General features: G+C 38.4%; 1 protein-coding gene across 1 annotated transcript in view; it reads left to right on the plus strand.

Moving 5' to 3' along the window:
• Positions 1 to 26,243, plus strand: part of SPRED1 (sprouty related EVH1 domain containing 1) — a 62,749-nt gene that overhangs the window by 13,800 nt on the left and 22,706 nt on the right. Inside the window, exon 2 of the mRNA XM_054200003.1 lies at positions 21,461 to 21,635. Coding sequence (XP_054055978.1) covers positions 21,461 to 21,635 — 175 coding nt within the window. The remainder of the gene's footprint in view (positions 1 to 21,460; positions 21,636 to 26,243) is intronic.

Consider the following 26,243-nt stretch of genomic DNA (forward strand, 5'->3'; position numbering starts at 1 on the left):
TCTTAATACAAGTGTTGCGTTCTCAGGCATGCAGAAGTTGAAGTCAACTGAAATTCCTGTGCCAGATTATTCAGTTTTCATCTTTTGGTATAGTTTGCTTTTCATGTTTGCATATTAGAACTTGAAATAAGTGTCTAAACGGAGTATTTCAGAGCATTGGGTCCTGCACGGGTATTTCTTTTCTTAAAATGGTTTGTCTCACAAGAACCATGCAAATAAGGTGATGAGATAAAATGGTAAGCATGATGTTCTACGGAAAAACTTGGCAATTTAGTTTTGTTAGGAAATGCATTCAATTTATGGCCACGTCACTGTCATCTGCATGCTTTCTGATGCTAAAGCAGTGTGTTAGCAGGAGGAGAAAGGGGATTGGGAGGTGCTGGTGCTCTTGGGCTTCAGCCTTGAACAAGGACCTCGTGAAGTGGGGAGGGGATCGATTGCCTGTGTCGCCTTCCTGCAGTGTCCATTCAGTCAGGGCTGGCTCATTAATGCTTGGAAACTGCTTTGTTTGCACCTTGGCTATCAGAAGGGCAGTCTAATTATGTTTCAAAGACTGTATGTGCTTATGATCAGATCTAATGTACTTTCTGAGATGGTACTTTACTCTAGATACATCTGAGGTGCAAACAAAACATTTCTTGACTAAAAGACAGCTGAATACTTCAAAAATTTATCTTTGTTTTCCCTTTACCTGTAGGTCTGTCTGTCATTTTTGTACACGAAACAAAATGTGCTTAATAGAAATCAATTGAATGCAAGGAATTTCTAACTGGTTATTTGGGCCAAGGCAATACAAACTGTAAATGTGAAATCATATGGGTTTGAGAGAGCTGCTGAGTATTTTAAAATACTTCTTTTCCCCCGCATTGCTGTTAGTGTTGTTGGACTTCTCGTAGACCATTTCTTAGAAGTAAATCATACCAGGGCTGTTCTTGTTGCATGCAGCACTTTCTCAGCTGTAAAATCTTGATGATGTATCATCAGTGAAACCATCTTGTTTTTTCAAGGTGGGATTAGAGAGATGAAGGTATCAAATGAAAATGTGGGGGTAGAGGGGGAATGGAAGGGCAAAAGTAAACCTGCTGCAAGAGCTACCTATGTCTACAAAACATATTAATTCCTTTCCCCTTATTAGAGCTGGGCCTTCTGCCAAGACAGACCTGCTGTTGCAGCTGGGGCTCGCAGAAGCAGTAGTGACTGCGGGAGGTGATAGATAGCATTCTTTTAATTCTCAATGGCATTGACAGCTACCAAAGTTCCCTTTCTTTGCTCAGGTTTATCCTTGCTAGAAGTTAAAATGAAAGGCAATAGAGACAGTAAGACAATGCTGAACAGATGAAGAAGACTGACAAGGAGAGAAATCGAAGGCCTAGTTTTAGGTATGCATTTAAAAGTCAATTAGGCAAACTACTGGCATTAAGTTTCTAAAATTATTTCAGATGCCTGTCTTGCTGTTAAAAAGTTCTTCTTGTAGCAGATTTCTAAGCTTTTTCATTGAAGGATAGTACAGTGAACACTAGAGTCCTTTATTAAGACTACTTCTCATACTGAGTTACTGCCCTGTCATCCAGTGCATTGGATTCTGGAAAAATACCTAGTAAACTCCACAGCCTAATTGATGTACTGTTTGGAAGTGCTGGAAGCTATAGATAGTTTGTCTAAGAATTGCTTCTGGTCCTACCAGTGGTATCCATGGCACTGGTAAGAAAGCATTTGTAGGCAATTTTTATCGGCTTCACTTGTTAGCTTTCTTGCTACTTTTAAAGAATGCCCAAACGCTATTCTGAAACTCTAAAGAAAATGCAAAGGGAAGTTTAAATGCCTCTGTGGGCTATGCAGCTGCCAGTCTTTATATGAAGAATGACAGGCTTCACCAGAATGCCTGGTTCTTAAGGCAGGAGACCATGATGCTGAAACACATTAGAGCAATGTTATTTATATTCTGCCAAAAGCAATTATCCTGCAAGACTTATAAATATGTGCTAGCTTTTACGTGTCTGATAAACTCTACAGACTTCCACAGAGATCTGTAGGTCTACTCAGAGTGATATATTTAAATTTTTGCAGGACTGAAGCCCAAGTGCTTGCGTAAAATGATGTTTCTAGTTGCAGGCATATGCTGATTATTCAGTAGTGTGGCAGAAGTGTTTCTTGGGGATTGGTCTGTTACAATTAGGATTGTTATTATGCCAAAGTAAAGAGTTTTTACATTTAATAGTATTTGATAAGAGTTGTTTTAAGAAACCCGTTTTGATCCGCCACTATTTCTTTCCAACGACGACTTCTAAGCTCCCAAGGGCTCTTGTCTGTCCAAGAACCCTGTTTTTAATTCCTGTGAATCCTTTACTTTTCCTCCCCATGAAGACTTATTGCTCCTTAAAAGTGTCTTCAGTTAGCTACTTTGGGCCCTAAAAGTGGCCTTTTTCTGGCTGTGCCTTTTCGTCACCCGGTGACAGAAAATGAGCTTCACTGTTCGAGGGGAAAGGCCTGTACTTTGGATCTTGGCTACCAAATAGAGCAGCTTTTCTGTTCGCCCCACAGCTGTTGTTAATGTTTCATTCTGCAACTGCTAGAGGATGGGCAAGTAACCGTCCTCATATGAGACAAAAATATAACTCCATTAGTCAGCTGGCGTGGGTTGTTGAAGCAGAAATGCAGGCAGTATTTTCTCCTGGTGGAGAAAAATCCATCACATCCTATTAAAGTTGCCATTAGCTGACTATGGGGGAATGTACATTTCCTGAATCCACGATTGCCTGTTCTCCTTACTTTGATGGCTGTCTACTTTAAAACTTGTAATTTAGTCATAACTATTATAAGATCATGTTACATCTCTGGGGTTAAAGCTATTTGACACATAATCTGTCTGAGAAAAGCCCTTAAGAAATAATGGTGCTTGACACTAACTGAACCTTAAATTATTGTGGAGTGAATTAGAGAACCTTGTTCCTAAAGAGGTTCCGTGTGCTTTCTGAAACCTATATCGCCCTGTAGGACTTCTAAGACTTAGTATTTTAACTTTTGAACTTTTTAGTATTATAACTCATTGCTGTTAAATGTGGATTTCAAAGTTTCATTCAAAGGTGGGTTTGTTTGTCTTTTTGTGATTTTTTTGTTCTTGTTTGTGGTTTTTGTTTTGTAGTTGTGTTGGTTTTTTTCCAGCTGTAAGGTAGCTGTAACCTTTCCGAAGGTTGAAAATGCAATAGGCTACTGGCGTCTTTGATATCCTCTTGCCAGTGTTCATTGTAAGGTTTAAGTGAGGAAGAGTTAACTTTTAAGCCCTTAACTTTTTCATGCTAACATTTGAACCCTCAAGGTTTTTGGATGTTTAATCTTCATAACATGAATCATGACATAAAGCAGAACCAAGAAAGGTGCCTTCTTTTTGTAGCTGCTTATCAATGAAAAGAAAACTTTCTTTTTGTTATTCTGAAAGTAGCAATTTTTAGTCATGTCTAGAGTAGTGTTTCAGTAAAGGATGACTCTTTCTCTCTAAGGCAAATACTGATGTGATCAGACTTCTGCTTAGTTCAGTTTAGTGCTTAGAGATTTTATTAAAATCTCTCGGGCCCCTCATTCCTTATTTCTTTAATTGCTTATGTCCTTTTTTTTTTTAATGAAGTGTGGACAGAGAGAAATGTTCAAATCCCTTAAACTGAGAGGGAAGAGTATTTAACCTTCACATGAGGAGCGAATGGTTCTTTACAATAACACTTCTGGTATTAGTATATCAAATGTCATGGATCTGTGATTACAGACTACAGGTGCATTAACACCTATCAATTAAAGGCAGAAGATTATTCAATCTTATCTTGTATGGCCCATGTCTGTCTTCATGTTGTGTACAATATTAAAGTTGAAGAAGAAATGATGCAATGGCAAACCATAGTCTAGTTTTGATTTTTATTGTAATTATATTCCAATATAGACAGATCCTGGATATATCTCTAGCTACTTGGCAGTTGTCTGTCTGGTGGTTTTTGTGTTTCTTTAGGGCAGGTAATGAACAACACTTTTATGCTGCTTTCGGTTTACACCCTCCTCCCTCTGATATAGTTGCTTCTTGTTATTCTCAACCATCTATGTGGTTGTATAGAACTTCAGAACATAGTCATGAATAGGAAAAGTTAAAATAAGAAACTTAGATTACTGTGTTGTTATACAAATATAATTTGGTTATGTACTTAATGACTCTACTAGTGGAATTAAACAAAAAAGTAAAAATTATGCAGCTCCAGCCGAGGGAGCTATTTTCTGTCAAGTCAATTCCTTGCATGTTCAAGTAAGTCATGTTCCCTAAAACTTAATATGGAAATGTAGACAAAATTTTGTACTATTTTACACAAGAACTTGTTTGCTGGGCTAAAAGGTGTTATAAAATGCAATTATTATTTTGTAGGATTGAAAATAGTCTCTGTAAAAAAAAAAAAAAAAAAAAAAAAAAAAAAAAAAAAAAATCTGGTTTAACTTTCCAGAAAAGGAAGTGAGCAAGATCCGTTCCAGTGTATTTGATCGGACAATCCTAATTTTACCGAAGAGCTAAACACAACTTTATGTATCCAAAGGTTGGGTCCTTGTGAGCAACTTCCCTTCATTGAGAGCAAGCAGTGGAATTTTTCCCGAGGTGCTGTGGCTGGGGGTTGTTTTCCTATTGGATTTTTGCACTTTGGTGTTTAATAAGACTTTAATGTTTTCCCCTCACGAAAGGAAAATCCATCTCCACTACGTTTCTGGTTGGCCTGCCTCCACCTGGCAGCTTCCAGGCAGCTACGGAGGTTTCTCTTCAGCTTTCAACCTTTCTCCTCTTCAGTTCCACTCTCCTGCGAGTAGGCTCATCCTCTGCACACATTGCTTGTTAAACGGCCACTGTTTTTCCTTCAATAGAGTAATTTTCTTCATGTGTCAAAGCCTTCCTGTGTGCTGAACAATGCATCTGAGTCTTTGTTCTCCGGATTACTGGAAGTTGGCAGCTGGCTGGTTTTGTGTATGGTGGAAGAAGAAGCTGGAGCGCGCCGTAAATGCTTGAGTATGGACAGGATGGCTCTTACCCTTGAAGTAACATTTTCTATAGTTCCTACTTGTTACTTTAATGTATTGGCAGAATTTAGTAACTGGTCTCTGTGAACATGGAGACGTGAACGCTGTTATCGGTAGGTTTTCTCTTACCTGGATCTCTTCCGATTGGGTTTGGAGGGAGCTTGTTTTGCCTCTTGGGAATTGAAAGAGATTGCCATATGGTCCGGTATAGTTCATGTACACAACTGTGATCCAGTGGAGGAAAGGCAAACTCCCAACCCCCCTACTGCTGTTCCAGAAAGGAACAGACAGGAGGAAGTAGGAGTGAGAACAGATTTCTGGATAGATTGGTAGGCAGCGGGGTGAATTCTTAGCACTTCCCACCAGAAGTTTATTCTAACAGGCATCGAGTTTTAACCGTGTAACTGCTGCTCAGGAAGCTGGAGCGTGAGGATCAAGAGTAAATGCATAGATAGACTTATAGGGCTAATTTCAAATGAAAATGATAAAAGTATTTATTTCATATCTGAGACAAGGCTGTGATATTCTCAGCCTCTAGTTGCATGAAGTTAATCATGGTGCTTTTTTTTGTTTTCTTTGTAATTTCTATTTTTTTCAACCTTTATGTACAACTGAATGTAAGCACTACTGACTATATCTGGAAAACACTACTGTAGCAGTATCCTGACTGAATGAGACTTTCCTTCCTGGTGGAAGTGTGTGTGTATAATAGATCTACAGTTCTACAGTGATTGAAATATGTCAAATGCAACAAAAAATTTTTCTTGGTTTCTGTATCTCTTAAAGCAAAAGGGATAATTTTGTCTATTTGTTCCCATACTGTACAGGGAGATATGTTGGACAAACAGCTATGTTATTGGTCATCATTCAAACTGATTTAAAGCAGTAAAAAAAAAAAAAGGCAAACTATTTAGAATTAAAATTTGTGTATTGACTAGAGAACAACTTTTATGGCTTTTCTCCAGATTAAAAATAAATTTATATATAAAGTGTCCCCCCCCAGTTGAATAATTTAGGTAAGTCTTTAAATAATTGTGTAAATCTGCGTTTCTAATGATGAAGAATAGTTTTGGGCTGCCACTGAAAGGGGTAGTTTGCATTCACCTACACATCTTGGCCTTCTATCTAAGGGCATGGTGACTGCAGGTGATTTGGGGCACTGATCTGTCAGAACAGTCGTCTTGGGATGATGGGTTTTCTATTTCAGTTGGACAACCATCTCAATTCACAGTTGCATACTGGTTTGGGTTAACACAAAGAAAGCAGCAGAATTGTCCCCCAAGTCTGGAGGAGAAGAAAGGGTTAGGGATTCAGGCTGGATTTAGGTGAGTAGGTTTAGTTGCCTTCCCATTATCCCACAAAATCAATAATTTTTGCTGCAGACCTACAGGTGCTGAATCACCAGGAGAACTCGACATGTATGACTGTTTAGATACCTCCTATGAATAAAACCTTGGAATTAATAAGGAGCTCACAAAATGAGATCTATGTAACATTTGTGTGCTGTGCATAGTATGCTGTACTCCTATCCTATAACTGTTCAATGGAGCATCGCCCTTTAATTTGTCTCGTGGAGACGCATCGTCTGTCTGTGTCAAAATGCTTGCATGAGTGTAATCTGGAAGCTGTTTTTCTTCTGAGTGCCAGTGTACTGGAACCCAGTGTTTAAAGCTTGAAATTAATGGATTTTGTATATCCGTGCATTCTCAACAAATGCTGAATAAACTTCAGTAAACGATGATCCTTATTAAAGGATGAATAGCTGCAAAACTTGAAGGGTTTTCATGTACTTTTTTTTTCTTCTTCCTCTTTTGAAGAGGGGAGATTTGTATTTCCTCTCCCTTATGTGCTTGGCATAGTAATGCCAAATAAAAAAAAAAAAAAGTGGCAACAAGCACCAGTGATTCGCAATGCCAATAGTACTGCAGTTTGGAAAATGTGTTGTACCAGTAAACTGACTAGTCTCAATTAAAATTTAAAGAATCTCCATTACAAGTAGTTAGTTAATAGTGTAGTGACTTCATCAATTTTAGTTATTCCTAAAAGTGAAGGAATGTTTCCTAGGAGAAGAGGTTCAGTTGTCAAATGAATTTTTCTATGTTGTTCTTACAAGGCTAATTTTCTATTTTGAAACTTTTTTGGGGTGATATTTCCTTGAATATTGGTGACTGTGCATCAATGAAGATGAGCTGATGAATCATTTCAGACAAATCACATTTGTTTGGTATATATTAAACTTCTTCCACGCAGAGGTTGCTATAACTCCTTTCCAATAAAAAGATCCAGACTGAGTACTCTTAAACCTTGCCGAGTCTTATTATAGTTTGCATTGAGACTTCTAAATTCATACAGTAGGACTATAATCTTAAGTGTTACTTTATTGTAAAATTATTGTTTTAGGAGTATAAAAGTTTGGCCAGATATACTGTATCAATGTTTTAATCTGCAGCAAGATAGTGCTCATTTCTTTTGTTTCTGTGTTGAAAGTACTAGGTTTTACGTGGATTAATGATACCAAAATTAAAAGCTGCGTGCAGGTTAGATGTGCTTATAACTGATTCTCATATTGTGATGTATTTTCAGGTGCATTTCTTGAAAATCGTGGTTTCTCTGTGTCTCAGTTTTCACCACATTGTGGGATAAACTTTTTGCGCAGTGTTCAGAGAATCTTTTTTCTGTGCTAACAGAGTTAATCCCCTTGCATCTTCTGGAATCAAGAGGGCTTTTCCTTCGTGTATTCAGTCATTACATAAAGGAAAATCAGTCTGTTTTGTTAGAATATAAACTGGGCTTCACTAAATACAAAGAAGGCCAGAACCTCTGGCAGTAAGAATTTAGAGGAAGAAAAGGTACATTTCTTGGGAGGAAGAGAACTATTCATAACTTTGTTTGGTGCTCATCATTCCACACACATGAAGGAAAAAAAAAAAAAAGAAAAGGAAAATTTAAGACTTAAGTTATGTTGATACTGCAGAAAGAGATCAAATGTACCCAACTTTGTGACTTATCTTAGATGTTCATATTGCTTGTTGTGGTTTAATCTCAAAATACGTATATAATGTAGAGAAGTAGTCAAACTCCCAACTGACCTGTAATGTGACTGGCACCTTCTTTTCCTGATCCATACAGACTTAAGTAAATGAGAGTTTGGCAGCAGTTGCTAAGGGTGAAGCAAACACCCGTATGCATGTTCAGACACTCCTCTGGAACTTGCGTCGAAGTATCATATCTACAGAACCACTTTGAGGGGTTACGAGTGCGCCTTGTGACCAAAATCAGTCACTTACTGATTCAGGTTGGGTGATTGTTCTGCATTGAAGTTAACCTTTCTTCTGTGTTACTCGTGATTCACATCAACTTCCCAGTGCTGATCGCTGCAAAGTTGCAGAAGCAGTAGAGAAAGTGCATGGCAACAATAAATGATCAGGGCAAGAGACGACTGGAGCGTGTTTCTGGCAGCAGTGCCAAATCGTATTACTTTAAAATGCTTACCACGATAAAGGTAGTGCAGGTATGAAAGTTGCCTTGGATTTGTTGGCAGAAGATGGCATAGAACTATCAGTAGTTTTGTATTCTCTCACCAGTCTCTGCTGAAGGACCTCCTGAAATCAGGCTGCAGAAAGTGGTTGCAGGAAAGATAAGAAACATGATTGTTAAGCATTTTAATCTGTCTTTGCTTGCTCGCTGTGCAAATGCTTCTTAGAATCTTTCTTTCCACACCTTCATGATCCCTAGCAGTTTTCCACCTGTGTTACTTAGAATATTTATCATAATAATAGTTTCAATACAGTAGCTTGTAGTATATGGATTAAGTAATTTCCAGATAATGTTATAAATGAAAAACTTCAGTATTTTACTGTGGTTTTTTTATTGGAACCAACCTAACCATTTTTTGTACTAGTTTAGATTTAGGTATGACATTTTATACTTCACTTTTAATGCAGAAGAGATAAGTGTATTATAGAAAGCCATAGCATAAGAATTGCATGCTGAACAGTGATATGCTTTGTGATTATGCTTCTCTCATACGGTTAAAACCAAATACTTTGTGCTGCATGCATTGAAGAAGGGCACCCAGTTTTTCCTTGTGTGTCTGCTGCTTGTTTGGGAAAAGGAGATGCCATTTCCTCTCTGTCTCCTGTTCCTCTCCCCCCTTTTTTTCCTTTTTTTTTTTTTTAATGTTATTTACTCGGTAGGGAAGAATTTATGCAAGCAGTGTTCTTCCCCCGCCCCTTATCTTTTCATGTTACTGACTTTTGAAACATCTATTACTTCATTTTTGTTACTTGAGTCCTGGCATTTTTAGCTCCCCTTTCTTCCCCTTAAATAACTCTTGGGCAATCTTTTCTTTTTTGTGCTTCCTAAAGAAACAACTGTGTCAGCTGTTTTTCTTTAAACATCAGCTTTTTATGTGGAATAGTCAATATCGGTTTTTTACTGTTTTTTGTGAAAATGCCTCAAAGAGATGGTCGTGTCGAGTACTGGTCACACGACACTTCCCAGTCAACACGTGGATGGAGAAAACAAGGATGAGCTTCTTTAGTCATCAGGTAGTTACAATGGCAGAGTGACAGTTCTAGAATCCTTTGACTCAAACAGTCACTTCCCTCTTGATTTTTCTTTTTAGTGAATAAGTTTTTTAAAATAATAAGTCTTTAATAACACTGGAAGGAATGCTTAAAAATTAGAGGCAAATGAATTCTGTCTAGGAACTACTGCATGGCTAGGGAATAGTCTTTCTTTTCAAATGCAATACATTTTGGGTGTTTGAGCAACCAAATTCAAGCAGCAGAGCCCTCCAAACCACGGTTTTCCATCCTGTATGTAAAGCTTATATGTGATGAATGCATTCCCAGCCTTGGGTTGTGAACAAAGTCTACAGAATTCTGTTAGGCGAACCTTTATGATGCAGCCGGTACTTTAGGCTTAAGTCCCTAAATAGTGAAAATTTTGGCTCAAGAATTAGAGATCATTTGTTAGCATCACTAAAGAAGTTACTTGTAATATGGTACTGGTCTTCTGACCTCACTTTTCAGGATGCAGAATAAAATGCTGATTGCTTTTCTTTAGCTAGTAAAGCAGTTAATGACTTTTGGTTTATTGGGATTATTTGTACAGTCTTGTTGCAGAAAGAAGTACTCAAAATTCATTGTTATTTATAATAAGGGAAACTTATTTGTAACTCTTACTGTTTTAATAGTAGACCCTGTGCTTGGTATATGAATAGAGAAGGTTCTTCTGTTGATGGAATAAGAGCAAATGTCCATTATAAAACAAATGGGTACAAATGAAACAGCCAAATTTAGATTCCTGTTTCTTGAATTTGATCTTCACTATCTACACCTCTTTGTCCATTCCATCAGTTAAACTTCTTCTTATATTTATTGAATATATAATGTCTTGTTCTGTCTCTCTAAGCAGAGATATTTAATTTTCTGTTTGTATTTCTTCATTTAAGCAGTCAGGATTCATTTTCAGTGCTGTTAAATTCAAGAATACAAATATTTGTGGAATGGCTTAAGGTATATCTCATTGACTTAGTAAGATCTCTTAATTTTGTACTTTATACTATATTTTATAAATTATTTTATTACACCGTATTTTGTGTAATAGAAGTGGCACATAGCCACTTAAAACACTTTTATGTTTGATAGCAATCTGTTTTGTCTCGTAAAACTGCAACATAGATGTCAGAGCTGCACCAAAAAAAATCTGCCTAATTGTTCCTACATGACATTTTTTGTCTCATAGATTGACTGGAGCAGAAAGACCTTTCTTTTATTCCTTGTTTGGATTCTACTGTCTAAAAGCTGTTTTAAGCTTGCATTGTGTCACGTTGCACTTGTGTTCTTGATACTGCAATCGTATATTTTGTGCAGTTTGACTTGGCGATCTCCAGCACCATTTTTAGAACTTCCTCCTTATGGTGAAGCCCCCCCTCCCCAGACGCATAACTTATAATGGTATTAATGGTTTTGAAAAGTCCGAAGAGGAAGCAACAAGATAACACTAAATCATCTCATGATCTCAGTGTTGTAACCTTTTTGTTTAGGACTTTGTTGTTGCCAAAAATCTTGTGGATCCCTTTGCAGTTACTGAGTAGACTGAGAGATTCAGAGATTATTGTAGGAGCTCTCGTGACTAGCTATTATTTATGAAATGTGAATGTTTTCTTACTTTGTTTTGTTACATATTGGGGTGGGGGAGTGCGCCTATACTTTTTATTCTTTTTCTGTGTACTTGGTTACAATTTTCTAAACTTGTCTTGTGGAACAGCAACAAACAATACAATTTACATAATCTTCCTTCTGAACTGAGAGGCCTTTGAGTGTGTTACTTACATTCGTGTATGACCTGTGTATTCGTTATACACAGCTTTTTGTAGAAACTTGTGAAAGGTATTACTTTAGCAGTAGTTGGAGCCGGGAATGGAGTTACACAAGGCTTAGTTACATTCGTATGTTCCCTGACCTTAGGACTTGTGAATCACATATTTCTCTGCTTGAGAGTGCTGGCTAGGATGCTAATTATTGCTGAGATTATCAAACATAGATCATACAATTATATATTGGCTGTGTAAGTCACATTGTTCATGCTGACGTATTGCAAGTATGAAGGGCATACCATTAAAACATTTTGTGTAATCTTGTTAATCTTCTGTTTCCTCTCCTTTGATGGATTAATGTAACAGAAGTCTTTGCGTTTGTCTTTCACTTGTCTGTCTCAGTTTATTTCCTCTATCCCAAATATTCATGGCTTGTTAAAACTACAGAAAGACTGATTCAAACCACAAAGTGTGGTGCTGCATAGCATGGGAATAGTAGCTTCCTTTCGGTCACTGAACATAGACCTTTTAAATAGATATTCAAGCTGTCATCCTTAAGGCTCGTTCAGATTTTCTTTTTTTACTCTGATTTTGGTGCTGTTTGTTAAGCATTTTGCAGTTTGGCTTGTAGTCTTTCTGTTTTATTAGTGTGGACATTTACGATTTGCCCATTTGTGTGGGTTTGAAACATCCTTTTGGATGTTTGTTTTTTTACTATGTTAAAAAAAGCAGTTTAGCATTAGGGATTTTCCTGGAATATAATTTACTTTGCAAGATCACTTTCATATGGGCAGGTTAAAGTCCTTGAAAAGCCACATCAGTGTAAACGTTGAGACAGTCTTTAGACTTAACAATATCAACACATGATATTACAGTTTTAATTCACATAGTTTTAAGACACTATTTCTTATACAACATTCATTAGCAATCTCACAGCTCAGCAAGACGGTTAAAGGAAGGTTATTTTTATAAGTGTGGATATGCTTTATTTGGTTTCAGGTTCTGTTCCTTTTCTGTACAGGCTGAGTGGGAAATGCATGCCAGGAATGATCTCTGGACCTCTTATAAACTTGTTTTAATGGGACAAGATTAAAATTGTAAATGTTGTGGTTGCCTACCTAATGCCAAGTGTTGCTTGAGGTGAGTAACCTGAGTGGGACTGATATTGTTTTCTTCCGTAAATGTATTGGTAAAAGATTAAGAGTATGTAGCAGCTCACCAGCTAAACTCTACATATTGTATACCATTATGCACTCAGGTATTTATTGAATTATGCTTATTACAGATAGTCCCTGTCCCAAATAGTGTAGTGTCCAGGTCAAGCTGAAAGAAATTCAGACAGAGTAAACATAAAATCTGAGACAATGTTTTCTGGTGCGTTAGAGAAAGTATAGCAGGGTTTATGTGGTTTGTCCTTTTATTTTTGCTAAATAGGCTCATAGTTGTGTTACAAGGAGAATAATAGCATCTTGGCTGTTTGCGGAGCACTACTCTTAAATGTAAGGAGCAATGAAATAAAAAGTACACGGGTTCTTGTTTGAAAATAACATATATTCAGCACAGCCTGTCATACCTTCTTAGAGTAGCTAAAATTGTTCATAAGGAATCTTACTATGGTCATCTTTGAATATAATAGTTACCTTCACCTTATTTTAGTGGTCAAGAACTTTATTACAAAATGACTTGTTGATTAATGCACTCACATCTCCTGTTAACAGGGTCTCCAGAGTCCTGCCATCCTTAATCTTGATGACTAATAGCTTTGACTATGAGGATGATCTAATTGTACTCACATAGTTGAGTGAAGCTCAGGGACTTTGAGTATGTAAGAGGGGACAAAAACGGCCCTGAGAGAAGAGAGAACTCTGACTTGCTCAGGTGTAACTATTAGCTGAAAAACTTTCCTTAAAATATGTATCACAAACTGTAGTAATCATTGCTATTCCAAGGAAAATAAAAGGCATGACTGAATCTCTAAGCTTAATTTTTTTTAAAAGAAATAAAAAATTTCCTTCTAGACTGGATGGTTGTTGTCTAATGACACTTACTGGAAGTGTCAAGTTGTCTTAGTTTCAGTGGAATCTGCCTTAGGCTTGTCCTAAGTTTGCCAAAGTGCTAAAGAAAATTAAAAGCTTGTCTTCCATCGTTTCTTTAGACATTCCTCTGTTTTTGCAAGATTGGAAAGAGATGGTACCTTTTCTTACCTAAAAAAAATTAACTCTTTCTCTTGTTTTATTTGTGGGCTTTTTCATCTTTATCTGCATGTTTCCATGGTAAGCAAGTCACAGTTAATACATGGCATCAGTACCCAGTAGCTTGATTGCTACTCGATAAGAAATAAGCAGTGATTTCACAAAATCAGAAGAGGTACAGACACTTGTGTTCTATAAATGGAGTAAAGAGATTCCTGTGGATCTTCAGAAATTCTGGGGTAAGGAGGAAGAAAAAAGCTATGGGAATATATATAGAGAGGAGAAGCCGGGCTGAGGTGAGGAGTAGATATTTCTGGAGTTCATGGGTGTCATCTCCTAAAAATGAGGCAAACGTAGGGTTTTCTGGAGGAATCTCATTAAGCTTGGGGGGCATATGAGTGGCAGGATCTGACCACTCAAAATCTGTTATCCCATCTGCCTAAAATTAGAATTTTATCCAGGAGTCCTCTGTTGTTAAGCAGACAGCTGTGGAAGTCGTTAAAACGCATCTTCCATGTTGAGCTTGTCTCGCCAACTCTTACAAAGGGGAACTACATACTGTATACTGTTCTCTTAGTTCTGCTCCACGTATCCAAAACCTGTTGACCCATCTTTTTGGTTCTTTTTAACTTCTGTGGGGAAGGGTAGAAAGAAAAATAAGTTTGCTTGAGTTTTTTATTTGGTTACGTATTTGATATCAGATGCAATTTTCTAAGTAATATATCTTGACCATACAGTGTTGCAGAATCCATGCTATTATGAAAATTTAGGCATCCAGAAGGTGGTTGCTTTAAATGAGGTAGAACCCAAGTATGTGTCATGATCTCCTTTAATCTGCTAAAATATTACTTTATATAACCGATCCTCATGGATGACATACAGAAGTAATAGAAACTAGCTAAATTTATTAAACAAGAGGAGACGCTGGGGAGCAGGGCTAACATGTTATTCACAGAAATGTCAAATATCTACTGTGTGTGTTCAGATCTCTAACAGCTTCTCCGTTCTTCGTGTGCTCTTGTGCTTTGCAAGAAGTCTTGCAGTAGTAGCCATTCTACCTTGCAGTGTCAGTTACTCTACATGGTCAGAAATCTTAAGTTGTCTGTGTTCAAATAGCGGTGTGGTTCTAGTGCTGCTATTTTTTTCAGGGTTTTGGTTTGTTGGTTTTTTGGGTTTTTTTTTTTTTTCCTGCTGTTGTGTCCAAGAGAGCACCTCATAACAGCAGTGTATTGTTCTGACAGTTTCCCACTTTGGACACTTGTTCATTTGTGTCTCATTTTCCCTTTTGCACTGTCAAACGCTTTTTTTTTTTTTTTTTTGGAAAACAAAAAAAAACATGTCCTGTGTAATCAAGTATTTTTGGCTCTTTCAGGATACCAGTTATCCCTCCTTACATAATACAGTTTCCCATGTAGCTTTTCCTCTCTGCCATTTTGGGTTCAAGCCATTTTGCTTGGTAGTTCAGGTTTCTGGAAGGGGTTTTTTGGTGGTTTCGGGTTGGGTTTTTTTGTTTGTTTTTTTTTCAAGCAGGAATGTCCCATTCAGGTTTTTTGGCAAAGTCCAAAGCTCTTTGTTTGTAAATCAGTGTGGGTACCAGTATCCTAAATGTAACAGCATTTTTCTGTAGTTCCTCCTGGAGATCCGTCTTTTCCTTGCTAAGCTCCTCACAAAAATAAATTTCCTAGACATAGTAGTCAGGCACGGTTGCTGGTACATCCTGTCTTTGCTGTGAAGAATACCTTTTGCCTCTCTCTTAAAGGAGAAAATCTGCAAAGTTTTATCTTCTACTAGTATAATAGTTTGGTTTATGTTCTGCTTTGCTGGTATAATTTGGAGAGAAGAAAGGTAACAGTCGTGTCAGGCAGAGCCTCGTACAGTAGTTGTTGTTATGGCAAAAAATGTATATACCGCAGTTTCCTTTTCATAAAAATTAATAGGATATTCTGTCATATGTTTTCTTCATGTAAATTATGTCATCTTTAGTACTTGTGCTATATTTGCATCTCCTTCTGTTGTAGATAAGTCATCACTGTTTTGTGCCAGTGGCAGTCATTCTCTAAACCTTTAGTAACAAAGGGTTTTATATCATCAGCAGCGTACTGATATGTTTGTGTGATATGGCTGAAATTAATATTTTTTTTTTTTCCTAAATTGAGTCAATACTCAACAAATATTATCGGCAAGTAAAAGACTTTAGCTCAGTGGTTTGGTATTACCTTTTGGTACTCCAGGCATGCACATACTCATGGACACTTGTCTAGCTGGGAATTGTAAAATCTTCTGCTAAGCTGTTTGGATAGTAAGAACCATAAAAAGCCAAGTGTGGTTTGTGTATGCTTTTTGGGTGAGGCTACAAACACTTAAGGATATTGCACCAGGAGTTGGAGGGGTTAAAGTACGTGTGTAAAGTACCAGTCAAAGGTAAAGAGCCTTGATCCATGACCAGTTCACATTCGGAGATCAGCCTGGAGCTGCTGCTTGCGTGCCAGCAAATACAGTGTAATTTCATAGCAGAGTGTGTCACGATTTTTCAGAATTCAGAATGATGGGGTTTTTTTCCTTTGCCTTGTCAGAAGTGTTTAAATAGCAGTTGTGCACAGTGACAACTCTTACTTCAAAGTATCATGAATTCTCATAAATTAACCCGTATTCATTATATTTATAAAGTTGTATTTTATTGAAATTGCTGTGCTTTGAAATACAAGATGAAATAAATAAAAGAATCACAGAATAATTGAGGTTGGAAGGGACCTCTGGAGGTCGTCTTATCCACACCCCCTGCTCAAGGAGGGGGGTGGACATCTAGAGCAGGTTGCCCAGGACCATGTCCATGTGGCTTTCAAATATCTCCAAGGACGGAGACTCCACAACTTCTCTGGGCAACCTGTGTCGGTGCTCAGGCATCCTCATGGTGAAAAAGTGGTTCCTGATGTTCCAGTGGAACCTCCTGTGGTTCAGTTTGTGCCCATTGCTCTGGTCCCATCACGGGGCACCACTGAAAAGAGCCTGGCTCCATCCTCTTAGCACCCTCCCTTCAGGTATTTATATATGTTGATAAGATACCCCCAAGTCTTCTCTTCTCCAGGCTAAACAGCCCCAGCTCTCTCAGCCATAAGACAGATGCTCCAGTCCCATAACTCTCTTAGTGGCCTTTGCTGGACTCCCTCCAGTAGCTCCACCTCTCTCTTGTATTGGGGAGCCCAGCACTGGACACAGCACTCCAGGTGTGCCCTCACCACTGCTGAGTAGAGGGGAAGGATCATGTCCCTCAACCTGCTGGCAACGCTTCTCCTAATGCAGCCCGAGATACTTGTGGCCGCCTTTGTCTCAAGGGCACATTGCTGGCTCATGTTGAACTTGGTGTCCACCTGAAACCTGAGGTCCTTTTCTGCAAATCTGCTTTCCAGCTTTGAGAGAAACCATAATGCTATATACTTTTACCAAAGCTAAGGAGTGGTCAGTTTCTTGTATGGTTCAGTCTATAATTCCACTTGAAGATCCAGGTTTCTTGACGTTGATGGTGGTAGCTCTATAGTACTGAAAAACAATTTGTAATTGCAGCTTAATTGTCTTATCAAACATTTCTGAGTTCACTGTTACTATTTTTCAGTCCTGTATGAAAACAGAAATGTGCAAGATGCAATACAAATAAAAGCATGGTAATGCTTAATAGGAATCTAGGAGAGGGAAGATTTGCATACTGTTGAAATTGGATTAAAATAAATGTAATGCAACAAGATAGCTGCCTTTTTTTTTTTTTTTTTTTTTTTACCCTCCTCCCTCAACGTCTCTTCCCCTTTTCTCTGGGAAAAATATTTTGGCAGAAAATTCTTAACCTTCATTCTCTTTTGGATCGTTAATGGAAGGACGGACAAATGTTGTAATAACATTTGGTATCTTTAATTGGCTTGATATTACACATAAGAAATACCTCAAATTATCAAAAGAATTTATTTGTTTTTATAAAAAAAAACCAAACATAGTGACAAAATTACAATTATGTCCCTCCCCCCAGCCACCAGAAAGAGAATTGTTCATGAGTTGCTGAGCTGAAGGTCCCGGCCTGTGGAGGTCAGTGGAAGGTCTCCTGGGCTTGAACGACCATTTGGTCATCCAGGTCATAAGTCAGTTTGGGCCCAAGAGCATTACAAGGATAAAAACACACAGTGTTTGGAGAGCTTTTAAAACCTGTGGTCAGATTTTAGTGCTTGATGTTCTTAAAAATAAAGTTGATAGCAGGCAAGGACCATAACTTTTATCTTTCCTGTCCACTTGGGGTTTGTAGCCCTTTGGTTCTGCCCCCTCATGCTTTCGCAGGCTTTTTAGTTCACCCCACTCCAGCTTTTGATTTTGGTACAAGAGTCATCTTCATTTGCTAATATTTTCAGTATGAAACTTTACACAATATGCTATGCTATCTTAAAATGACTTCCTTTCAAGTTTAGTAGGTATGCAGTTCCGACATGTGCTGTACTCTTCAGTAGCTCTTAACTACTAGGGGAAAATCACTTGCTAGATAACTTTTTTTTTTTACCTACTTCATTAAAATTTATAACGCGCTGTAATCACATGAGAATACCGTACTCTCATTTCCTTACCTGAGGCACTCGTCTGTTAGAGAGAAGATCCATTTCCATAATTGTTAGGAATTAGTCTTGGATTCCGGTGTGGTTGTCCCCAGTCTTCCCTGATGCTCAGCACTGGCCCTTGGGAAGCAGAGTGCTCCTATGGACAGAATCCCATTTGGCTTTTCCTGTAAACCTTGCTCTGCCTCAAGAGTTTCCAGTGGCTACAACCAAAATCAGGGGGTCTCAGGAAAGGCAGGATGTGGTACAGTAGGTTTGGGCCTGTTGTTGCAGTGCTGCTCTTCACGGTACGTTTCATGTGCTTGTGGTATCTCTAGTAAAAGGTTTCATAAGAGCAATATTTAACTGATTTCCATTTTTGTTGTGTTTTCTTTTATTCAGGTATTCCTGATAGAGCTGCTAAACGTGCAAGAGTAGGTGACGCCTAGTAGTGGCACCTTGTTTGTCCTCTTTCCCACAGCTAAACTACACCGGCATTTTAGCAATTTGTTCTAAAATTCCCCTAAGTAGCTGGGGCTGTAACACTTACAGAGATGCAAGAGATCTAGGTGGCTTCAGCAGCACCAGTAGTGTGACAGGCAGATGCTGTTTTGTTTGCAGAGGATTCTGGAAATGGAAATCGTTCTAAGTCCTGCTGCTCCTTTGTGGCTAATTGCACACCAGCTTTGTACTCTTACTAAAAATAGCTGTCATTACCAATTGTGAGTTCCTTTAAAATGTGAAAAATAATATTCAAAACCAAACAACAACACAAAACTAAGCAATCTCTTCATAGTCTTTGGCTTTATTGCAAGTACAGTAATGAATTTGTCTAGTTAATTTACAGGGAGGGTGGTTGGAAAAACTGTTTTGTTTTCATTTAAGAGGTTATTCATTAAATATTACCTGTTGGGGACGCTCATTTTTGCTCTTCACGAATGCAGTGTTTTTGAAAGTAGTTTCTGAAATATTTGAAAGGATAAGTATTGCTTAAAACAGTATAAAGAATAGAAAATATGGAAGTAGAACATGATTTAAGTAGACCAGAGTAGGCGTCTCAGTGTAGGGAAGGGGGGAAAAAAGCTCAACACTGACAGAAGACTTCTGACAAATGGAAGTAGCTAAGCCATTGAGGTATGATATGTATCATCCATCTTTGCTTCTCCTTTGCCATTCTTGAAAAGAAAATGGATGTGGAGTGTAAACTTCTATTTAAAAAAAAAGACGAATTAATCTGGTTTAGTTCAAGTTTTCTCATGTAGCCTGAGTGAAATCCTGTGATATCTCGAAATGATGCTTAACCGAATTCTTGCTGCAATCTGTTGGTATACAAAAGGAAGCTCTAATTCAGATCTACAATGAAATTTATAGAATGAATAACTTTAAAGCTAAATTTGTGGTTTGCTTGAATGGAGAACAGCAAAGAGAGTGTGTAGGTTTAACCAGGTAGTGCATCCTGTTTCTCACTGTTTCAGAGGACAGTCCTGGTGTCCTCAGTTGGTCAGAAAAGGCTCCTCATCTGAGAGGAACAAGAGACAAATGACTACCTGTGTCTTAAGTGTACAACTACAATCTGAACTTATCTCTGAGTGAAATACAGTGATAGAGACCAATGAATGATTCAACTTTCAGTATTATTAAGCACCAAAATATAGCCATTTTTATTTGCAGATATTAGAATTGATAGATGCATACAGTGAAGGATTGGATTTTTCTTGATAATATTTGTCTGCTGTGTGGGAGGAGTTACTAAAAGATGTTGGTACAGAAACGGTGAGAAACACTGACTGAACTGTCATTTTAACTATGAGGTTTAGGGGGAGGAGGAGGCTGGTTTTTTTGCTGGGGGGAGGGGGGGCAAGCAAAGTCTCTACAAAGAAATTCACTTGCCTGTAAACTAAAATTGGATAGTCTTATTTCCCATTTTGCAAACCGTTATGTATTTAAGCTTTAGATGCTTGCAGCAAAATTCTGTGTGTATATATATATATATAAAAGTGAATCATATGTGTGAATCATATGTGTGTGTGAGAACGTAATATATTAATTACGCAAAAAAGCCTACCTTCGCTTATTTTGGGACATTGGGGGGGGAGAGAAAGCAGCGATCTTTTTTAAAATACAACAGTTTGGTGAATGGTTATATCACAAATAATTTGGTACAGAAGGAGCAACTTTGTCCTCTTCTAATTTCCTGCTCAATCCTTAAATTTGATGTCACTAATGCTAACTGGCATAAGTACTTAAACCCTCAACCAGAAATATGTTGCAAAAGATATTGTGAAGCTTATTTCTTTTAAAGTGTTGGAATACTCATTCATGTACTATTATATTCGTGCAGGAAATCATACTTCGAATGTAGGATCTTATAACTTCCTTGGTAAACCATGGGGTTGTCCAACTGATGTAGTAGCAAATTCGTAACCAAAATTAAAGCATGTCATTTAATTTAAAAGAAATAAATAAAAGCTGAGAGAGAGAAAGATCAACAAAACCTCTTTTTCTGAGACTCTGAAAAAGGAATTTGGCTTTTAAGTGATGAAGTGATAACCATTTGTTTATTTTATAAAAATGCTGAATGATGGAAAAAGCTGCTAAATTGTAAAATGCAAGTAATTTTCCACACACTGCGAAGACAGGAGAGAACCAGCTAGTAGACGCTGCAAATAGTAGGTTTTAAGTAGCTGTAACTGGTTCTGTTGTCAAACCCCACAGCGTGTGTGCCCTGACCTAGCCTTGCAAAGGACGGGCTGCGTGCGTGGGGAGGAGGGAGGGAGGGACGAAGGGGAGTGGGGTTTCTGGCTAGAAGCCTGTTCTTGTTTAGATTTCAGTGGCAGAAGGCCTGACCTCTTTCTGCTTTCTTGTTCTCTTTTCTGTGCAATTTCATGGTGGCTGACTGGCTTCATGATTAGTCGAAAATAAATCGGGAGCTGATTCTTACTCTTCCCCCCCCCCCCCCCCCCCCCCCCCCCCGCCCCCCCCCCCAGCCCTCTCTAGCTAGGTCACTGACTGTAAAGTTTTTTAGAAGAATATCGGTTTTGACTATGAGGAACTATATTGTCTGGTTAAGTTTCTTTACAAGGAATTACATATAAGCTCCGAGAAGTCCTAATGAAGGCATAAAAGGCTTTTTTAGGGGTCTTCTTAGATTGGTTTCTTCTAGCTGACTGTTATGGAAGTGGTGACTGAACCTCCATGACGTTACTTATCGTGATCTTGATTGTGGGTTTATTTTGTTTTGTTTTGTTTGTGTGTGGTTGGTTGGTTGGTTTTTTTTTTAACTAGACTTAGCTGGTTTGCATTTATGGAAAAACTAATTTCTTCTTTTGCATCTCTTACAGTAATAGTTATGCACGAGTGCGAGCTGTGGTGATGACCCGGGATGACTCAAGTGGTGGATGGTTACCACTCGGAGGGGGTGGACTAAGCTGTGTCACAGTCTTCAAAGTCATTCCCCAGGAAGAGAATAGCTGTGCTGATTTTCTTATCCATGGAGAACGACTCAGGGATAAAACGGTAACAATTTACATCCGTTTGGTGTTGCTATTAAAACCACACAGGACCTAAGAATAGACATTTGCTTGTTGTTGCTTCTAGACTAGAAAGTAAATTCATAGTCTCAGTATAATGCTGATGCTGAGCTTTTATCCATATCAATGATTATATACCTAAAGAGCCAATTACTTGTTTTTAGGTGTAATATTATGCGTTTCTAGAATTAAGCATGTTGATCTCTTAGAAACTTTAAAACATATTTTTTTTCATTGCACATTTCCATCCATTTGGGGAAACGTCTTGCTATTCAGTTTTTTTTCCAGTGGAGGGTTAAGTTTAAATCTTGTTAACCTGTTTATACACCAATGATAACTGTATTTAACAGGAGTGTTGGAAAATGAGATAACTTTTTAAAAACACAAAATCTGAATTAATTACTCAGTAATGCTTCAGTTAGTTGTGGAATTTGGCTATGACAAAAAGTAGCCATTTCACATGAAAACAACTTTTGTATTGGAAGAAAGCATGAAGCTGACAGGTCCAAAAGTTGATCTGGTTTAGCAGCTACGTTAAACAAAATACTAGTGACAAACTTGTCTTAAAGAGCGTCACAAAAGTTAGCCTCGCAGAAGGAAGCCTGTGCTGTAGGATCTCAGCTGTTTCTATATGCAGGTCTACGGAAGACAAAATTGGCTTACTTGGTTTCTTCTGTGCCAAATAGGTTTCTGAAGGGGGGTGTGTGTGTGTGGGGGGTATCTTACTGTGGAAACAAAAAGAAGTGGGGAAAGCGCAAAACCTCCATCTTAATGACTTTATCGAGAACTTACTATTTTCTGCCGATAATTTACAACTCCTATGTAAGCTTAAAAGGTAGAATTACTTCTTATACCGTACTGCTGATTCTTCCTCAAGCAGACCAATTTCTCCCTGGAGGCAGGGACTGCTGAGTTTTCTGCCTTGACTCTGGCTGTTGTAGGAAGAGAGCATATAAATAGAAATTGTGCTGACTCAGTTGTTTCAGCGAGGCGTAGTGCTATTAGCAGAGTACCCTGTGTTCCCGCACAGCTATGCGCACCTGCAGTTCCTTCCTCACTTTGCAGTAGTTCCCTTTTAGAACTTTTTTTAGCCTTATTGAGGCTGGTTTTGAGGAGCTTAATTGCATTTCGAAATACTTGACAATTTTCTCTTAATTCTTAATACTTTCGGCATTCACAGCTTTTGCCTTTGGAATCTGAGGGTAATAAAATGCTCAGAACCGAAGGCTGGTTTAATGTTTCTCCCGCACGCGTACGAAAATGTGGCAGCCATCAGCGTCCTGATCTGCTTGCACTCGCTCTCCTGCTTCCCCTGCGCAAGCCTTGTTTCGTTTCCACTTCTGGTAGAAGGCTTAAATGTACCTGCTCCTCTTCCTGTTAGGACAAATATGTTTTTCAAACCTTTATTGCATTGAACGTGGGGTTTTTTGGTTTGTCTCTTCTTTTTTTTTTTTTGCCCCCATTTTATTGTGTGTGTCCTGTCCTGTGTCCATCTGTCTCGCCGTCTGTCAGGGCAGATTTTGATCTTACTGCAGTTTTAGGAAGTTGCTGTTGGAAGTCAGCCCCTCAAAAACACAGGATAAAAGGTGGAAAAAATGCAGCTGGGAAGAGCATCTATCCAATGTATACTGAATAAAGCTCAGCTAACTAACAAGTACAGATTTAGGCTGCGAGGAAGAACACTGTAAAGACAGTGGTGCTCTCGTAATGGAGTAAAAGTTGGCTATGGATGCGTGTATTTCTGTGGACTTCAAATAATGCACTGACAAGCAAGAGATACAGTGTAATGAATTAACGACAAAATTTCACAGTACGCAACACCACCTTCCTCAAAAAAAGGAAGTAATCCTTACAAATGGAGTCTCCTCCCCCTCCCCCCCCCCCCAAGTCACATTACACACTGTTAAAATACCTTTATAACTAGATTATATTTCTATTTCCTCTGGCCAGTAAGTCTTTATTTTGCTAACTGGCTTAGCTTCCAGAAAAACTACAGAAATTCCTTTACCCTGGAGAACCTATAGCGTGAAACTTGAAGTGCTTTTCTGGGACACAGGGAAGCATGGGTTTTGAAATACCTCAGGTTAGAGAGCAAATGGAATTCGTATCTGTGGCCTTTACCTGAAGTACGTAGGAAACATAATTCCAGTATTACTGTTCAACCTATGTGTCAGTAGAAAGGTGGAACTTACTCCAAAGCAACTTGACATCCATCGGTGAGGTATTTGATGGATGATGCCTTTTAAATGGTTATACTCAAAAAGAATGAGAGATCTTTTATCTCTTCTCTTATTGTTTCTTGTAAAGTACCTTGAGTTGCTGCTTCTCCAGGTACTGCTTCTGACAGCACGTTGCAATTGCAGCGTGCCAGATCTCTCCATGTATTTTATAGGATATGTGGACATTTAATTAGAACTGTAGATCTCAGTCTGTAAGTCAGTTGTATAAATTACATGCTTTGGGACTCAAAAATATTGAAGTTCCTTGTTGGAGGGAGGATGGGGGGTGGGTGTTCTTGTTGTTTCTTTATATACCTGAGAGCTAGATTGCTGTTAGCCCTTTTACAATCCATCTTCAGGCTACATGTAGAACTTCCAAAATTTTTGTGCGGTACTGAGCTATTAAAAACATCTCATGGGGTTCACAAAAAGCATCCTGGTTATCTGAGAAGAAAATCAAAGTGGTGTCACCATTGAATTAATTTAGGAGAGGGAATGCTCCCTGCTAGTTTGCTCAGGTTGTTTAGATCTGCGTTGGAATGTAAGGGTATTTTGTGAAGACTTTGATATAATTACACGTTTCCTCCTTTATTATACTCGCCTTCCTAGATCTGGCTCCAGCCAGTCTGCTTGGAACAATTGTGCTCCCTCCTAACCTGGTCAGGTCTGCTGCTCTCTTTTACTGTGTTTACAGTAGCTCTCTTCTATCTTAATAGCAGTAGTGTTAAACATACATCAGGCTCAAGCTTTTCCAGGCTTTGGTGAATTTTACATTCTTGAATGAAACGTCTAGTAGACTTCTCTGTTCTATTTTCTTCTCCAGTCCTTTGCCATGCAAGTTTTTACTGAAGGTAAAAAAAAAAAAAAAAGACTAGTATCTTTTGGATCGTGAGTCAGGAGTGACAAATCAAAGTTTAAAATCTTTGTTTTGAAGAACAGGTAATAGTGTAAAGGGAGAGATACAAAGCTGAAACTGAATATAAATACTGTTCCCTTCTAAAAACCTGCAGTTCAAAAAGATTTATCGTTCTTTTTTTTAATTGGCTTTAAAGTTTGATAAAAGATTGATTCTGATGGGCTCTAGTACAGTCCTTACATCATCTTACTCTTTGAATTGGAAAAAAAAAAAATCACACATAGAATAATAATCCTGTCACGGGGTCACGGTGGCACTGGGGCCACATGCTCTGTAGCAGGAATGTGCTCAGGTCACGCTGCTTGGTCCCCAGGCCAGTTTGAAGAGTGCTTTAAACAAAAGTTGCCGGGGGAGGGGAACCTCAGTCCATCCCACTCCTACCAGTTTGATGCCAGTGCCAGCAATAGCTGCCCAGAGCCCGGAGAAGGATCAGGGTCAGCAGGAGAGCACCTGGAGTGCAGCACAAAGGAATTCCGGACACTCCAGCCAGTAAGGCAGCTGCATCAGGGGCCCAACTTAAATACCTCTGTGCAAACCCATGTAGCATGGAGAATAAAGAAAGAGGAGTCAGAGACGTGCGCACACCTGCAGGGCTGTGATTTTATTGGCATTACAGAGACGTGGTGGGATGGCTGCTATGACTAGAGTTTATTCCAGTTTTACTCCAATAGTTTATCTCCAGTGTTACCATCTTGTAAAAATATTTGTCATCCAGGTATGAATTTTCAGTATAAAGTAATCTAGATTAACTCCTTTGAGAGCAGGTCTTCATTGAGATGCTGTAAAATCAGTCTTGCAGTAGTTTTTGTTGATACTTTGGATGAAACTGCACACAAAATATAATGTGAAAATAGTTGGTGTTTAATATAGTAGGGATCTCCAAAAAGTGCTCACAGACCTAGAAAACGCAGTGATGTGAGAAATCTTCATTTTTAAACTTGCTTCCTCCTAAAAAGGAGTTAAAATCATCAAAAGGAACAAAGAATGTTTTAATACACTTCAGAACTGCAGAAGGATACTTTTTTTTTGCTGCAGCACCTTTTCTTGCGCATCTACAGCAAGTAGTTAGATTCCTTCCTATGCTTTCTTGTACACAGTTGTATCGACAGATTGTTTACCATTTAGGGAATTCAGGGTGGAGTAACAAAAATAATGCTGAAAGACTTTGTGTGCGGAAAGAATGTCATCCTTCTAGAAACAGAGCTAAAAGGCAGTAAAACTCGAGATGATTAGTGGTGGGGTGTAGGGTAGGGGGAATAAATAATGAAGGGCAGGAGGAAAAAAACCTCTTTGCCTAGGTAATAATTAGACAAGGAATGGAGAGGAAGAACACAAAGGATGTATAAGAATAATCTAAGTACAGACGGTGTGGTTTGTTTTTTAAAAAAATTTGGAGATTTTTTCCTAAGTTATGGTTATAATCAAGCTCACTTTTCCACATGCTGTAAAGAATTTTTTT

This window comes from Rissa tridactyla, chromosome 4 (genome assembly GCF_028500815.1).
Source record: "Rissa tridactyla isolate bRisTri1 chromosome 4, bRisTri1.patW.cur.20221130, whole genome shotgun sequence".
Taxonomy (NCBI): domain Eukaryota; kingdom Metazoa; phylum Chordata; class Aves; order Charadriiformes; family Laridae; genus Rissa; species Rissa tridactyla.